Genomic DNA, 18,464 nt, shown 5'->3' on the forward strand with positions numbered 1-18,464 from the left:
AGCTATCTATTTTACATTTGGTAGTGCATATATGTCAGTGCTACTCTCTTACTTCATCCCAGCTTACCCTTCCCCATCCCTGTGCCCTCAAGTCCATTCTCTATGTCTGCATCTTTTTTCCTGTCCTGCCCCTGGGTTCATCAGTGGGTTCATCAGAACCATTTTATTTTTTATTTTTTGGTTCCATATATATGGTTAGCATACGGTATTTGTTTTTCTCTTTCTGACTTACTTCACTCTGTATAACAGACTCTTAGGTCCATCCACCTCACTACAAATAACTCAATTTTGTTTCTTTTTATGGCTGAGTAATATTCTGTTGAATATATGTGCCACATCTTCTTCATCCATTCATCTGTCGATGGACACTTAGGTTGCTTCCATGTCCTGGCTATTGTAAATAATGCTGCAATGAACATGTGGTACATGCTTCTTTTTGAATTACGGTTTTCTCAGGGTATACGCCCAGTAGTGGGATTGCTGGGTCATATGGTAGTTCTATTTTTAGTTTTTTAAGGAACCTCCATCCTATTCTCCATAGTGGCTGCATCAGTATACATTCTCACCAACAGTGCAAGAGGGTTCCCTTTTCTCCACACCCTCTCCAGCATTTATTGTTTGTAGATTTTTTGATAATGGCAGTACTGACTGGTGTGAGGTGATACCTCATTGTAGTTTTGATTTGCATTTCTCTAATGATTAGTGATGTTGAACATCGTTTCATGTGTTTGTCGGCAGTCTGTATATCTTCTTTGGAGAAATGTCTATTTAGGTCTTCTGCCCATTTTTGGATTGGGCTGTTTGTTTTTTTGTTATTGAGCTGCATGAGCTGCTTGTATATTTTGGAGATTAATTATTTGTCAGTTGCTTCATTTGCAAATATTTTCTCCCATTCTGAGGGGGTTGTCTTTTTGTCTTGTTCATGGTTTCCTTTGCTGTGCAAAAGCTTTTAAGTTTCATTAGGTCCCATTTGTTTATTTTTGTTTTTATTTCCCTTACTCTAGGAGGTGAGTCAAAAAAGAACTTGCTGTGATTTATGTCATAGCATGTTCTGCCTATGTTTTCCTCTAAGAGTTTTATTTATGGGACTCTCTGCACTTCCTGGACTTGATTGACTATTTCCTCTCCCATGTTAGGGAAGTTTTCAACTATAATCTCTTCAAATATTTTCTCAGACCCTTTCTTTTTCTCTTCTTCTTCTGGGACCCCTATAATTTGAATGTTGGTGCAATTAATGTTGTCCAAGAGGTCTCTGAGACTGCCCTCAATTCTTTTCATTCTTTTTTTTTAATTCTGCTCTGTGGTAGTTATTTCCACTAGTTTATCTTCCAGGTCACTTGTCTGTTCTTCTGCCTCAGTTATTCTGCTATTGATTCCTTCTAGAGAATTTTTGTGTGTGTGTGTGTATGTGTGTGTGGTACGTGGGCCTCTCACTGTTGTGGACTCTCCCGTTGCGGAGCACAGGCTCCGGACGCGCAGGCTCAGCGGCCATGGCTCACTGGCCCAGCCGCTCTGCAGCATGTGGGATCTTCCCGGACTGGGGCACGAACCCGTGTCCCCTGCATCAGCAGGCGGACTCTCAACCACTGCGCCACCAGGGAAGCCCTTGAGTTAATTTTTTAAGATAGTCTTTATCAACTGTAAAATGCACTTTGCTTTCAGTTAAATTTTAAGATTACTAGAAGCCTCATGGTTCTTTATTAGAATTAAATTAATAATTATCTGATCGAGTAGAATGATGTTTCTATAGACCCTGGCTTGTAAAAGTAGTGCATGTTTGTCGGAGAAAAAAAATGAGAAGCTAAAAGTCAGCTAAAAAAAAAGCCATAGATAGCTGCTGTTTACACCTTGGTCTATCATTTTAGACCTTGTTTAATATTTTTTTTTTACTTTTTTTTTCATATGGAGAATTTCTAACATGCACGGAAGTAGACAAAACAGTATAATAAACCTCCATGTACCAGTCACCTAGTTCCAGTAATTATTAATCTATAGCCAATTCTGCCTACATTACCACCTCCTCCCCTTCTCCTGCCTGTATTATTTTGAATCAAATCCTAGATATCATGTGGTATCATATGTGAATATTTCAATAAATAGCTATAAAACATAACCAGTGAGCTTTTAAAGAGTATAACTATAATTAACATTCTTACACCTAAAAAATGAACAATCATTAAGTTTCCAATCTTTGTTCAAATTTCCAATTGTGTCTTAACTTTTTTTAACAATTTGTTTGAATCCAGATTCAAAGAAGGTCCTCAATTGCAGTTGGTTGATATGGCTTTATAATGTCTTTTTTTTTTTTTTTGCTGTACGCGGGCCTCTCACTGTTGTGGCCTCTCCCGTTGCGGAGCACAGGCTCCGGACGCGCAGGCTCAGCGGCCATGGCTCACGGGCCCAGCCGCTCTGCGGCATGTGGGGTCTTCCCAGACCGGGGCACGAACCCGCGTCCCTTGCATCGGCAGGCGGACTCTCAACCACTGCGCCACCAGGGAAGCCCTATAATGTCTTTTATTTAAATCTGTAAATTCCTTCTCTAACTTTCTTTGTCCCTTGCAATTTATTGGTTGAGGAAACTGGGTCATTCTGTAGTTTCCCACAGTCTTCATTTGGAAGATTATATCCAAACGAAGTAGTTTAATGTGTTCCTTTGTGCTTTGTATTTCCAAAATATTTGTGGTTTGTGTTTATTTTAATATGAAAATGAGATTACACTGTACATGCTATTTTGTAATATTTTTTCACTTAATAAAATTTGTATGATCTTCTGATATCATTAAATAAATTTTCTTCTGTATCATCAGCCTTAATGCTTGCATAGATTTCAACTCCTGTTAGACTTTGTTTGCTTCCAGTTTTTTCTTATTGTAAACAATATAGCTATGAACATCCTTTCAGCTAAATAAATAATTATTTTGATATTGGGAATGATGATAAAATGCCACAGTTCCACAGGAATTTTCAGTTAACATGAACAAATTTTGTACTTTGAAATGGCATGAAGGTATTTGGTGACTTGGGTTTCCCTTACTCTTTTAAGGCAAAATGGACATATCAAGTTTTTGACCAAAGGAGATAATAATGCGGTTGATGACCGAGGCCTCTATAAACAAGGACAACATTGGCTAGAGAAAAAAGATGTCGTGGGGAGAGCGAGGGGGTAAGTATAGAGGGGAGATTTACTGAAACATTGGCTCTCTCGATCATATTGTCTGATCATACACAATTGAATATAATGGTTTGGTCCTGGTTCATCCAAATCACCTTGTGTCCTTTGAAAAAGTATGCTTCTTAAAATGCATCTGAAACTTCAGGTTTACTGCTCCAGAAGGGAGGATATGGGGTGCTATAAAAGAACAGAATATTAGTGATGAGGATGAATTAGAGTGACAATTTAAAAAATTCATTTGTCTGTTTAATTCATTTCAGAAATGTTACTGGGCACCTTCCATGTACTCTGACGTCTAATACTGTGCTAGGCTCTGGGGATCCAGAGCGGTATTAATCCTGCTTCTTGAAACTTACATTTCTTAAGTGTTTACTGAGTCAGCAACTTAAAGTGTTCATCTAGATTAATTTCATCATGTTGATTTATTCCATATTGTTTTATTTCTAGTTTTGAAATTATTGAGGTCAAATGAAATTTAAAAGTTATATTAAGCCTGTTTATTTCAGATTTTATCAGGAGAACAGATCAGTGAAGGACAGGAATTGTAAGTTACTGGTATGAGGAAGTATGAGATTATTACTACCTTCATGTTATTAATACTATTAACAATAACTCACATTTATTAGGGCTTACTCTGTGCCAGAGACTCAATCTAAGTGCTTTCTTTACAAGTATTACCTCATTTTAACCTCAGAACAACCCTAATATTTCCATTCTACAGATGAGGAAACACAGACATGTTAAGTTGTTTATCTAAGGTCACACTGATGATAGTAAGTGACTGGCTGATTCCAGAGCCCACCCTTTTAACCATCATAGCAAAATTACTGGTATAACACTTCTGAGAAGGGTAGCTGTTTGTTCTCACTCTTTAGATGCCACGTGGCACTCTTATCCACTGTCAGAACATCTGCTCCTTCTAACCTAGAACAGACACTGTGGATTCAGTGATTCCACTAGCGAACAGTGGAACTGAGGAACTGTGTTCCCATAAAGAAATAAATTCAACTTATTAAGTAAAAGCTGCCTCAGGTACAGCAGAAGAGATGTTTAGTTTGGGGCCAGAGAGATCGGATCAGAAAAAGCACCAATGTGTTTTGTCTTCGGCAGACCTGGTTTTTTGTGCACGCCTCCAGTTCAAGGGAACTTGATTTCCTATGATGGAGATAAACATACTTTTATAATTCAAATTAGATTATCAGTGCTTCTGAGAAGTGATAGTTCCCATTTCCCTCAGTTCCCAAGGTGCTGCTAATATCAGCCTCTTAGAGTCTTTTTGCTTTTCCTTTAATGGCAAATGTACAGATTCTTCTAGAAACATAAGGAAATAACAGTCATCAAAAAGCAGAGTCACTTCTTTCCTTTCAGTTCCTCCATAAATATTTAATTTTTTGGTTTGTGTTCTTTTAGCCGATATGTGTAAAGATGCAGATCTTAATGTGTAAGTGTGTATACATAAACACATTTTGTGTATGGGGAGAGAATGGTCACACTGCTTATAACCTCTTTTTTATCCTCCAATCAAAAGATTTATTTCCATATCATCATTTTCAAATCTGTATGCTACTCTACTGCGTGCAGAGACCATATTTTTATTTAGCCAATCTCCTATTGTCAGATGCCTTTGATTGTGAACAGTGTTATGATGAGCATCCCTGTTACATATATCTCAGTGCCGCTGCCCTATCATTTCTTCACAGTAAATTCTTACACTTGGAATGACCTGGTGAAACATAAGCATATTTTAAGGCTTTGGACAAATTTTGCTGTACAGTTTTATTTGTACTCCTCCCAGAGGGTCTCTTTATCTGGATCTTGATTCTTAGGTGTTCAGTGCAGCTCTGTCTGCTCATTCTGGCCCCCTGTTTGGGTAAAAAAATGCATCATCCTGTGGAAGGGTGGATGAACCAGGCTTTCTTTTACTCAAGTAACTTGTCTTTTCTAAAGAATTTTTTAAAAGTCCCAAACTATGTACAGTGTTATTTCTAAAATCCCAACATTGAAAGTTATAGGCCTTTTTCTGGCTGTTAATTAAAAATATGGGGGCTTCCCTGGTGGCGCAGTGGTTGAGAGTCCGCCTGCCGATGCAAGGGACACGGGTTCGTGCCCCGGTCCGGGAGGATCCCACATGCTGCGGAGCGGCTGGGTCCGTGAGCCGTGGCCGCTGAGCCTGCGCGTCCAGAGCCTGTTCTCCGCAATGGGAGAGGCCACAACAGTGAGAGGCCCACATACCACACACACACACAAAAAAAATGTTATAGTCTGGTACTCTCTTAATTAAATAATTTTCCATGAAGTATAAACATCTGGGACATGAACAGCAGGAGCACAGAATCTTAACTGTACAAATTCACTTTCCGTTGATTATGTCACCACGTACCTTGACACATAATGAGGCACATCACCTCCTTTTGTGAAAATTGTGTTTATAAAATGCTAAACTATATTTCAGAGTCAGACTGTACCCAAACCTTGGAATTTTTTTTTTCAAACACACTAAAAAATTTTACACTGAAGCCTAAAGCCCTAAATAAAAACAATTTTTATTGAAATATAATTCATATATATTAGGATATAAAATTTACCCTTTTAAAGTGTACAGTACAGCAAGTTTTATTATATTCACAAAGTTGTAAAACCATCACCACTGTTTAATTCCAGAACATTTCCTCACCCCAAAAAGAGAACTTGGTACTGATTTGCAGTCACTCCGCATCCCCTTCTCCCTGCAGCCCCTGGCAACCACTGATTTACTTCCTGTCTCTATGGATTGCCTGTTCTGGACATTTTATATAAACAGAATCTTACAATATGTGGTCTTACAATATGTCTGGCTTCTTTCACCTAGCATAATGTTTTCAAGGTTCATTCATGTTATAGCATGTAATAAAACACTTTTAGAAAGTGAAACTAATACTGAACCAAGTAAGAATAGGGGTGATTCTTTCCAAATTCAGGTAGTTGAAAAACACAAGAAAACCTATTAGTCAAAGACGAGTAGAAAGCAACAGGAAAAGAGGATGAAAGCCTGGCAGAAGATCAGGGAATAGGGAAATATTGACAGTGAAAAGAAGAGTAAAAATAAAGGAAGGAGCAGAGTAATTGAGCTCTCTGTTGACTGAAATCAGTTTTATGGAGGAGGCTTTTGTTTATTTATTTATTTATTATTTATTTTGTCTGTGTCTGGTCTTAGTTGTGGCACATGGGATCTTCGTTGCCACCTGCGGGATCTTCCGTTGTGGCATTTGAACTCTTAGTTGCGGCATGCATGTGGCATCCAGTTCCCTGACCAGGGATCGAACCCAGGCCCCCTGCATTGGGAGCATGGAGTCTTAGCCACTGGACCACCAGGGAAGTCCTGGAGGAGTCTTTTAAAATGTACTTTTTACTTAGCTTGAAACAGACCGTTCCGGGATAGAAACAATGGTCCCTTTTAAGGCAGCTACTGGGGTCCAAACTTCCCAGACGTAGATCCCTTTTGACATCTGACAGATTATTTTCACCCAGAGCATCAGCAGATAGTTCTTCCTTCTGAGGCTCCTTTCTTGGCAGCACCTTTGATCCCAAGAACTCCCAGGGACACGTATTTACCCCTAATGTACCTTCTAGGTGTTAACTTGCCACAGGCTGGTGTTGAGGTTGGCTTTGTGGATGGCATTTGTTTTACTTATTTTAAACCTCTGCTTATTATCAACTTTGCTTTAGCAGAGTTTATCTGAACTCAGTAGGATAAAAGTGCAACTGATTTGAGTTTAAGATGACTGATGATAGCAGGATTATGCACTTGATTAGCAACCCTTGACTGTCTCTGTCCATGGAGGAAAACAGTAGTATAGGTAATTAAATCTTTTGTTTGACTTTGGACTACCTGTCATATTCTGGCAACCTTATGTTTTGCTTCTGTTACTCCTAAAGATCAAGTTGCTTCTATTTCACACTTACGGTGGGCAAGGAAAAACCACCTTAGGGGGGGGGAAATGTTTCCATGGATAACCCATAAGCAGACTATGTGATCATTGTGGTTCTTTGAGCATAGATATCATTGTATGGAGGTAACAGTGAAAGTCTCTACCCATGAGCATGGCTGCTGATTGATCATCAGGCCAGAATTAGCAGTCTGATGTTGTTTTATTTATTTAAAACTTTTTTTTTTTTTAGATTTTTATTTTATTTTATTTTCTTATTTTTGGCTGCGTTGGGTCTTCATTGCTATGCATGGGCCTTCTCTAGTTGCGGTGAGCGGGGGCTACTCTTCGTTGCGGTGCGCAGGCTTCTCACTGTGGTGGCTTCTCGTTGCGGAGTGCGGGCTCCAGGTGCGTGGGCTTCAGTAGTTGTGGCACACAGGCTCAGTAGTTGTGGCACACAGGCTCAGTAGTTGTGGCTTGTGGGCTCTAGAGCACAGGCTCAGTAGTTGTGGCATACGGGCTTAGTTGCTCCGCGGCATGTGGGATCTTCCCAGACCAGGGCTCGAACCCGTGTCCCCCTGCATTGGCAGGCAGATTCTTAACCACTGTGCCACCAGGGAAGCCCCTGATGTTGTTTTAATAGAAGTCACAGATGCTTTTATAGCTTTTAATCTGCATTTTACTGTAAGGCATTTGCCTTTATGTTCTTAAATTTAGACAATTTTCCTTCTGAAAGACTGGAAACTGTTGCTTTTATGAAGATGTTATAAGTGAGACAAAAGAAATAGAGTTGTTGCATTAAAAAGAAAAAATATGTGTATTAAAAATATAGAAAACCTTTATCTACCCTCCTAGAGCTTAGCTAGGCCATTCTGTAGTGACTGTTACTTTTCAGCTCTTAGAGGTCCCAGGGGTTGAAAATAAAGCATGGGCCCTAAAAGGGGATGTGATTTGTCACCACATGCCTGTTCCATACATCTTGCTTGCTAGAACTGTGCTTCTTGTACTTTAATGTGCAGAAGCGTCATTTGGGCCCGACCCTCCAGATGTGCTCTGACTCAGTAAATCTGGGAAGATAGAGCAATCTGCACTTCTTAAAATTTTTATTTATTTATGGCTGTGTTAGGTCTTCGTTGCTGCGTGCAGGCTTTCTCTAGTTGGCGGCAAGTGGGGGCTACTCTTCGTTGCGGTGCACGGGCTTCTCTTTGTGGTGGCTTCTCTTGTTGCGGAGCACAGGCTCTAGGAGTGTGGGCTTCAGTAGTTGTGTCTCGTGGGCACTAGAGCGCAGGTTCAGTAGTTGTGGCGCACAGGCTTAGTTGCTCTGCGGCATGTGGGGTCTTCCTGGACCAGGGCTCAAACCCGTGTCCCGTGCATTGACAGGCGGATTTTTAACCACCATGCCACTGGGCAAGTCCGCAATCTGCATTTTTTTTTTTTGCGGTACACGGGCCTCTCACTGTTGTGGCCTCTCCCGTTGCGGAGCACAGGTTCCAGACGCGCAGGCTCAGCTGCCGTGGCTCACGGGCCCAGCCGCTCCGCGGCACGTGGGATCTTCCCAGACCGGGGCACAAACCCGTGTCCCCTGCATCGGCGGGTGGATTCTCAACCACTGCGCCACCAGGGAAACCCAAGAGTCTTTCGTTTTGAGGGGAGAATTGAAGTCCCAGGAGGAAGTGAGATCCCCAAGGGAAAGAGAAAAGAAGAGGCCTGGATATTCCAGCATTCAATCAGGCAGTATTTACTGGATGCCTGCTATGTGCCAAGTGTCAAGTTTGGCCTTGAAGATACAGTGGGGAAGAGATTGGCACTGTTTCTGCCTTTATAGAGCTTAGAGTCTAGTAGGGGAGACGGACACTATCCAGCTAGTTAGGCAATTAATTCTGTAATTAAACTCAGGATGAAGACTTCAAAGGAAATATATGAGGTGATATGAGATTATTTAACAAGTGGTTTTACCTAGTTTGAGGGGACAAACTTTAGGGACAAGAGGAAAGCAAGAGCTAGTGAAAAGGCAAAGGTGTAGCAGCCAAGAGGTAGGTAGAGAAAGAGACTGGTATGTTACAGAAACCAAGCAGAAAGATTTCAAGGGCAAGTTTCTGGTCATCAAAGTCAAGTGCTGCAGAGATGAAAAGGAAGATAGGAGCTGAGACTGGTCTTCCGCATACAGTGATTTAAACTGTTCTAGAAGAAGTTTCAGGAATAAGAGAGCCAAAGCCAGATTACAAGTGGTTAAAAAATGAGAGGGTGGTGAAATCTTAAGTACTATAATAGAGCTGTACACTCACTTTTTGGACACTTAACATGAAGTACCTTGTAATGTTCTGGCTGTGTTTGCCTTGTCTCCCCAGCTAGATTGACAGCTCTCCACAGGTTATAACAACAAACCCAACCCCTAACACTGAATCAGCATGTGGCATTAGAGTCACCAACTAGAGGTCAGAGACCTCAGATCTGGTACTGGTTCCACCATGTACCTTGCACATGAGCAACTGTTTCCTCATCTATAAAATGGCTGTACCCCTAACTTCCCTATCACATGGGCTGTTGAAAGGGTCTAATAGGACAGTATATACAAATGGATTTTGTGAGCTGAAAATTAGTATTCTATGGAAGATATTGAGAATGTTCAGTAAATGATAACAGCTACATAGAAAGTTCTATGATGATCAGTTTTTTGTTTGTTTAGATTCGTTCCTTACATTGGGATTGTGACGATCCTCATGAATGACTATCCTAAATTTAAGGTAAGATCCTGTACTATATGTTTCATTAATTTTGGAAACCGTTAAATGGATTACAGTTAAAAGATGGAAGACCAGTTGGATAGTTTAGTGATTTATCATGGTCACAAAGGCCAGTTTGTTAATTAACACTCTCTGACTTGTGGTTCTGTGTTTGTTTTCTAGTATGCAGTACTATTTTTGCTGGGTTTATTTGTGCTGGTCCATCGTGAGTAAGAAATCTGCCTTGCTGTTCCTGGAAGATGCTGTACTTTTTGTTCCTGAATGTTTGGAGTAGATATCAATCTGTGGTTGGTGGAATGGAGAACACATGTTGGCGTTTCTTGGTAGCACTGGTTTGCATTAGTTTATGTTTCCACGCCAGAGTACGTGTGGGCGGGTGCATGTGCATCACAGCGTGCACTCGAGGGGACTTTCAGTCACAGAATTTCATAAGTTGTCATTGTCACACTTTCGCATTTTTGTACATCAGTGAATTTTTTATATTAAAAGGTTGAGCCAAAGCCCCCAGTGTTTGTATTTTGAAGCCAAGCTTCACTTCTAAAGTGCCTACAGAGTTCTGTAAATGAAAATGCAGCTCTGCACGAGTTTGAAACTGTCATTCCTCCTTATAATGGGAATGGCATATACTGAGGTGGTCGTCGTCTTAACTTTTAAAAATTTTAAATAAAAGACTTTGCATATCGAAACCCCTTATCCCTGACTTGTGTTTGTTGGGAAAGCTTTTGATATTTGCTTTCCTGTGCTGGTTCTTAGCACCCTTGGGGAGATACAGGCTTTGATGTGAACAATTCTTCAGCCAAGAAGGTTGTCCTAATACTAACAACTGGTTTTTGTTTGTTTTGTTTTTGTTTTTGTGAAGCAAAAGTAGCCGTTGATATTCGTAAGAAATCTTAGCCATAAAATTGATTCTTCATTAGGGGGTCTCAGATGTGTATAAACCCAGCTGGTTGCCGAGAGGTTCAGAAAATCTCACTTTGCTGTAGACTCATAACCTTTTCTACACTTGAGACGTTCTCAGCTCTTTCTACAAGATGGTAGTGAGTATTAGCATCTGGGGAGGCATGAGGAAGGTGCTGGAGGGCAAGTGTGGTACTTGTTTTCTTTAGACTCTAATTTGCCTGAACCTGTTCTTGTAGGTGACTGACTTTGCTTTTCTCTAATGCAGACTTTAAGAAGGGAAGGTTTAATGTAGTAAAGGCAAAGCCCACCTGTGTTTTTTTCTTTTAATATTGAGACAGGGAAATAGGGAGCATGGGGTAACTCAATGTGTTTAAAGCACAAAATACTCTTAATCCTTTCTGTTCTCTTTTTGTATTAGTGTGAAATCTCAAAGTAAGCAAAATGTTGGGCTAAATGAATGGTTTCTATTATTTGTTCAACTGAGGTGGAAATCAGACCGTACTTTAATGCTAATGGAATGAGAATAGGGACAGTTAATCTTTTGAAACCTTCTCCTGTAGAGATGGGCCATCCTAAATCCATTATCCAGGCTTTAGCCTTCAAACTTTGGATATGGGTTCTTAATGATATCAACAGAGTATGAAACTTGGCAAATTATTGCTGACAGGTGCTTCTTGAACCTGTCTTTGGGGCCTGTATCATGCTTATGTTTTCTCATGAGCCAAGGAGAGTGCTGAAATGCGCCGCCCCCCGCTCCCACCTCCGTGTGTGTGGCTGAAAATTGCTGCTTCCTCCATTTTCACCTCCTAGTAACCTGCAGATGATGGGGTTAATTGTTCAGCCTAAATGGTGCCCTGGCTGTTTTTGTACCAGCCTTTCAGAGACTTCTCTGGGGGAGAAGCAGTGTGTGTTCTGTTGGCAAAGGTTGGGATCCCAAAGTTCTTTGTGATCCTAGCTTGCCAGAGGGTAAACATTCTTGTGCTTCTCTCCTCCGCTGTCCAGATTTCTCCTCCTGTTACACTTGTTGGGAGAGAAATGTTAATATTTTCCTCACTTGCATATTTTCACACCCAGTTTTGTAAAATTACTGTTTTTCCTCCTTTGCTGGATGCTGTAGTTTGAAGCAACAGCTAAATTCTCTGAAAAGTAACCAGATCATTTAAAAATATTTCAATCACTCTAATAGCCAAAAATAAAAAGATTATTTGTGGAGGCAGGTATTGTGTTCCCAGTTTTTATATTGTCTAGTTTAGTGCTAAAACATAAGACTTAAAACTGGGAGATTTTATTAGTAAATGTAATGTGGTTTTTGTGGGTTGTTTTTTTTTTTGGCCATGCCAAGCGGCTTGTGGGATCTTAGTTCCCAACCAGGGATTGAACCTGTGCCCCTGCAGTGGAAGTGCGGAGTCTTAACCACTGGACTGCCAGGGAAGTCCCAGTAAATATAATGTATTTCAGAGCTCTTTGGAAATGTAAGAAATGCCAGAGATGTTTAATTTGGTGTTTTAATGGAATTATTAGCTCTTTGAGATTTCACAGGGCAAGTGGGAAGTTAGGAGGGTTTAACCATTGTGAGTGAAGGGAATGGAAGAGGATGAGAATTGATAAAACTTCAAATCAGAACATAATAATGGGATTCTCTGTTGGCTGTTAGTCATCCACTCTCATTAGTCTCTACAGCTTATCTCCAAGTGCCTGTCCTCAGTTATGTTCTCTCTGTTCCCACTGGACACTTCCAGTTGATTGTCCTGTCTTTAAACTTAAGCTCATAGCAGTTCCTGCAAGCTTCCCCTCCAAATTTCCACTTTCCTTTGAAGGAGTATTCACCTAGTTTTTCATTTGCTTATCATATTTAGTCACTTAAAAGCCAACATCTACCCCTGTCATTCCATTCTCATTGCCATCCCTCGAATCCAGAAACATACTCAGGGGCTCCCTGTTGCTTGTGTGTCTTTATGTCCTAGTTTTCCTGTAACATGGCAGTCTGTACCTATTTTAGATCATTTCCACCTGTTAGTTCATTTTACTACTCCTTTCACCTTTAAAAAGTATCTCTTTTTGGACCATAAATTTTGTATTTACCCTACATATTACCTCCGTTTGAAGTTCAAACTTTGAATTCAGCTAACATGAAGCAGCCTTTGCTGTACCACTATGTTTTCCCTTATATTATCTTACACTCTCATTTCTGCTTGTCTGAGTCTCACTTTCTTCACAAAGTAATTGTTCTTCCTCTGTCAATCAGCATTTGAAGACTTATGCTATTTGTGTTAAGTTTGTGGATCTGGACTCAAGTTTCCTCATCGGATTGTAAGTTCCTCCGGTGCAGGAGCCCCGTTTTATAGACACCGTACTCTGTTTTCCCGGTAGCATCTAGCAGCATATACTAAATGTTCAGTATAATCATGCATTGGAACCAGAGGCAGTAACTAAGGGTAGCGTTACTGTTGCACTGTTATTCTGGAGCAGAGCATATGAATCATTAAAGTGATTTGTATTTGCCTGTTATTTAGTAAGTACCTTATCTTGGTCTTGGCCAAATTGAAATCTAAAAACTTTATCTCCCTGTGGTTCCATCTAAAACAGCATGGTGCCTTTCTAGAATTTTATATGTTAACCCTGTTTTCTTCTTTTGTGTGTGTGTCCTTGGTCTCTTCTCATGTTCTCTTTCTCAATGGGAAAAATATTGGCATTTGTCACTTTTCTTAGGGAGTGACAGGCTTCTCAAAGAGCCTAGGCTTGGAATAAAGGCTCTGTTATCCCTGAGCGCATTTCTTGGTCATTTGCATAAGGGTGTTACCAAGTCCTAATAACTCCTCAGGTGTGGGAGCTACCCCAGGTTCTGAGGGTACCTTTGTTATGACGTTTATCACTCTGTTGAGCTTCAGAAATTCTAGCTGACTAACTTGATTGTCCTCCTTCCTCAAGATGCTCCTTAGTCCGTATGGCCTATTCAAGCTGTTTTCTGGCCAGATATATCTTTGTCACTATTCTCCCTTACTATAACCGTAAGTAATACCAGAGAAGTTTCAGAAATAAACAAATATGACCCTTCACAGGTAATTATGGTGAGTCTGGATGTAGAAAGAATTCTGTGTAACCAAGGAACTAGAATATGCAGGGGTTATCAAAAAATAGTGAGGACATTGCCTTCCAAGTTATGTAGCGTTCTAGGCCCTCAGGAATTTTCCAACCTCAGCTCCCAGCAGACCCCAGGTTCTCGTACCCTTGATATTGGTCTCACTATACAGACATCCAGTGTTTGCTTATGTTGGGTCTCCCTGCCTGGAGTGCCTGCTCACTTCTCTACTTGCTAAAAGCTTTCTCATTCAGGAGACATTTATTGAGCATCTACTCTGCCAGATTTTGGGCCAGGCCCTGGGGATACAAAGATGAGTAAGGCAGGGTCCCTCCTCTGCCAGGAACTCAGTGCCTTAATAGGGGCAACGTGTAAACAAATCTTTCCACATAGGATCATAAGTGCAACGTTAGAGATTCACAGGGAGCTCATAGAGGGTTTTTTTAAATTCTCAAACAAGATCTCAAGTATATAGTGCCTCCTCGGTGCTGCCTACTCAGTACTTTGTTTATCGCCCTCAGAGTGGTTTGTCTTATTTGTGTCCTGCTCCGCAACTAGCTCCTTGAAGGCATTAAGACAGGGCCAGCCTCTAATTCATTCTTGTATATCCCTTAGTCCCTATCACAGTGCTTTTATACATTTTAGATTTATTTATATGCTGCTTTGTTCCAAAAAGGATTTGGAGTGGCTCATAAAGATACATCCAGTACTATGTGATAAAACATAAAACAACTGAAGAATCTGGTGTTGAAATAAACATGGGAGGAGAAAAGGATAAAATCAAAGGTTAGATTAGTACCTACAAGACACATCAAAAGATTCTGTTGTCTGCTGGAGGAGATCCATAGCATCAGTTCTCAACTCCTAGGGGCTAATGTCTATGCTTCATGGAATGGGTATAAAATGGAAATTTTGTAAAACTTGTAATGATACCCAAAGATCAAGAAATTTCTCTTCTGGGACCTCACTGCAAGGACACTGTGTAATGTTATGCAATAATCTCTATATTAATTAGCCTAATGATTTTCATAGAGCTGTTTCAGAGAATGTTCCTTTAGTATAGGTATAGTTTGGCTACTTCCGCAGAAAGCCACCTCACACACACAAAAAAAGATCAGCTATGCATCTAATCAGCCAGGAACCTTTAGTTAGTTTTACTGTAGAACAGTGTTCCTTAATCTTTAAAAACTCATGGTCTTTTATAAGAAACAAAATTTCATACCTCTTCTCCATTCTGGTAAACCTCCTCTCAGGTCTGTTATATCCAACCTCTTATCCTTAGCAGCCAAGAATATTTTATCTTGCTTTTCCTTAAGTTTGCATTATAAAAACGTTAGTTACTCATCTCTCATATACAGTTATATTCAATATGACTTTCAAATTATAGATCCTTGTTCTACTAATCTTAGGAGTTTCTGGAATGCCACCTACTCTCCATCAAGCATCATTTCTGTAGAACCCTTACTTTAATTGGCCGGTTTATTTAGATTGCTCAGCTGGATCCCAGCTTTAATTCAAGGAGTCTAGTTAAAATAATTTGTACTCAGGACTTAGATCAGGCAAGGAAGTAAATCAGCTAGCATGAAGCTTTGATCAGAGTTGTCAGCCTGACAACTTATTTAAGCAAGAAAAGAGAGAATGCTGTATATAACACGTTTCTTGGAATTGGTCAATAGTTGAGGTAGATACGCCAGCATTTTAGTTTATCAAACAAGTCACAATGTAATAGGCATTTTGCCAAGGCATTTTGTTGACTGTTGTGTCAACACCATGGTCTTAGCTGCTATCCAGGGAATCTTTTTTCCCTGTAATGGGCTTCAGATTTAAAGCAGGCTTTGCTTTTCCTAGGGTCCAGCTAATAATACTGAGTACTTAGAATTTTCCAGTGCTCTGCTAAATGCTTTTGAATTTATAACAGATTTTTATTTTTTCTCCTTTAGTCCTCAGAATAACTCCATTTCATAAAAGGAGAGAAACTAGAAGTTAAGAGATTTCCCCAGGATCTTCTGGTCCATGGATGGCAGAGCCAGAAGTCTTGCTTTTATCACCTCACAATGATGGGTGTCATACCCAGTTCTTCTACCTTTATAAAATCTAATGAGACTCTTTTATTTGGAATAAACCCCACAATTGCAAGGCCCTTGGGTAGTCTTCTTTAGAAGCCCTAGGTTGTTCTTTCATGGATTTGCTCAGATTAGTAAATCTCCTAAAAATAGGGAGATTCTCAGGCAGATTTCCAAGCATTTAAACCTCTTTGGAGTTTAAAGATTATTTCTTTCAGTTACTGAAATGCCCCCTGAAGTACCTGACTGTTAAACCCAAATAATCTTATGAGTGCTGGGCCCGGGGCTTCTCACTTGGTTAGGTTTTCATAACTTCCCTGAGCGTCTTTGCCATTTAGCTGAGCAGCAGCTGCTTAGCTTTCTTAGCCACTGTTGGCATCGTCATCACTTTCTTATTAGAGGTATCTTCTCTTTTCTTTTGAATATTGCCTTAAAAGTTTTTTTTGTATTTTGGCAATTTAAGTTTCTGAAATAGTTCCTTATCAATGGTTAATGTTATGATACTCTAGCTACTATGTGTTCCCTCTGACTTTGCGAAATGCGTCAAATATCCCTGATTCTTTTCTTCCTCTCTTAAAGATTACACTCTTCTCCTGATTCTACAGCCCCTTCCCCTTTCTGAAACTAAAGAGCAGGACCTGAGATACCCCAGGATATTTCTCTTTCTCTCCGCAACCCATACAGATGGGATCTGTGCTCAGAGGTTTGCCAGAAGAGTGATTTTACACCATCCTATTCTGAGCAGCTCTAAGAGGTTTGTCATCCTTTTTCTCTAGGCTCATTTATGTCTAATTTAAATTTCTGCTTTTTGTTTTCTCTTTTGTCCTCTGTACCTTTCATGTGTTTGATGTCTACACTCTGGTTTTCTCCATTTGTTTAGTTTGTCTGCAGCTAACTTGCTTTTACTTGAGTTAACTCATCTATTAAATGGGCATAATACTAGTCTTTACTACATCAAAATAGTGTTGATGATCAAAGGAGCATGCATGTAAGTGCTTTTGGAAAACAATAACAAAAAAGATTCAGCTGTGAAAAGACATTATTTGTAATTGATTCCAATTTAATGAAATATAGCAAACAATAATATATGTCCTTTATTTAGAGCAATTTTTAATTAAAAACATGGTGCAGTTTAAATGTTTTGTTGGTGTTGGTTATAAGAGGATTTGCCGTGTATCTTTCACCCCTTAATCATCTTTTGGGTTGTCCTTTGAATCTTCTCTACATCGTCTGTGAATGTCCTTGAATGTTGTAGAAACCTCAGAGGGTCAAGAGTGAGCTCTGGGGACTTCCCTGGTGGCGCAGTGGTTGAGAAACTGCCTGCCAATGCAGGGGACACGGGTTCGAGCCCTGGTCCGGGAAGATCCCACATGCCGCGGAGCAACTAAGCCCGCGAGCTACAACTACTGAGCCTGCGTGCCTAGAGCCTGTGCTTCGCAACAAAGAGAAGCCATGGCAACGAGAAGCCCGCGCACCGCAACGAAGAGTAGCCCCTGCTCACTGCAGCTAGAGAAAGCCCGCACACAACAACAAAGACCTCACGCAACCAATAAATAAATAAATAAATAAATTTATTAAAAAGAGTGAGCTCTGAAGAGCTTCTCCATGCACGTGCATGTGATTCACTTTCATTCTTCCCGGTGGGAGAGAGGACTTGGGGAACAGGCAGTCTGCAGTTGAGATCCTCATTCTAAACTCAGCCCAGCACTCCATGAGGGATCCGACTTGGAAGTGCTGTCTTGGGCAAGCCCGCCTCTCTGCAGTGCCTGATGCTTCACATTCCTGGGACAGTGCTTGATAGTTGGCTGTGGAGCTGCTGCCCTGCTTCTTTCCCCAGGGTCCTCGGAGGCCCCTTTTTTCCTGTGCTAGGCTGACAGATAAAATGATTGTAGGGGCATCTGGGGTCATTTTCACAGCTGTGGTTGGAGCTGCGAGTGCAGGCTATGTCAGAGGAGGCTTGCTTAAGTATAAATGAACCTGTCAGAGCAGAACCAAGGTCCCAAGGTCACCTGCAGAAGAGAGGTGAAACTCTCAGTTAGTGCCTGCTCCCTCTCCCCCTTGAGAAATCTAAACCAACTTGATATTTAAATGGGAAGGTAAAACGGGAGTGGGTGTGGTTTAGGGAAAGCAGCATCTGTCCCTGATGACTCTGGGGGCCTGACAGAGTGATCTGAACAAACCCGAAGTCTGATTCCAGTGTGACGTCTGGGCAAGTGACTCAACCTCTGAGCCAGCTTCCAGCTATAAAATGAGGAGAGATAAACCTACCAAATAAGATTCCTTCAAGCATTTAAGTGAGGCAGCACTCAGTACCACCTCCTAATTTCTATGACTGAGGACCAGAGAAGATAGGATGGGTGCTGTGATTGATGCAGAGGACAGGGAGGGGCTTGAAAAGGGAATGATTATTATGGGAAGGTGATAAGAGCTATATCTGTACACCATGGCTAAGCAGTGACAAGAATACAGAGAGGTGTAAATGCCAGGGTGGGAGATGAGAAGCAAGGAGATTGGGAAAAAAGCCTGGGCCGGAAATGGAATGTCCTTGTCCTGTGTGTTCTTTCTGGGAGCTCAGCATGACAACCAGCTTCTCATACACGC

General features: G+C 40.7%; 1 protein-coding gene across 4 annotated transcripts in view; it reads left to right on the forward strand.

The window, feature by feature from the left end:
• The window catches only part of SEC11A (SEC11 homolog A, signal peptidase complex subunit), a 46,211-nt gene extending 35,704 nt beyond the window's left edge, over positions 1-10,507 (forward strand). For 2 of the 4 annotated variants that reach the window (XM_082616847.1, XM_082616844.1), the window contains 3 exons: positions 3,044-3,163; positions 9,764-9,821; positions 9,984-10,507. In XM_082616847.1, coding sequence (XP_082472973.1) covers positions 3,044-3,163; positions 9,764-9,821; positions 9,984-10,034 — 229 coding nt within the window. In that variant the 3' untranslated portion in view covers positions 10,035-10,507. Of the gene's footprint in view, positions 1-3,043; positions 3,164-3,678; positions 3,728-9,763; positions 9,822-9,983 lie in introns of all 4 variants that reach the window. The other 2 variants (XM_082616845.1, XM_082616846.1) reach the window with 2 other exon arrangements.
• The last annotated feature ends 7,957 nt before the right edge of the window (positions 10,508-18,464 follow it).

The sequence above is a fragment of the Mesoplodon mirus genome, assembly GCF_964341445.2.
Source record: "Mesoplodon mirus genome assembly, chromosome: 4".
NCBI lineage: Eukaryota > Metazoa > Chordata > Mammalia > Artiodactyla > Ziphiidae > Mesoplodon > Mesoplodon mirus.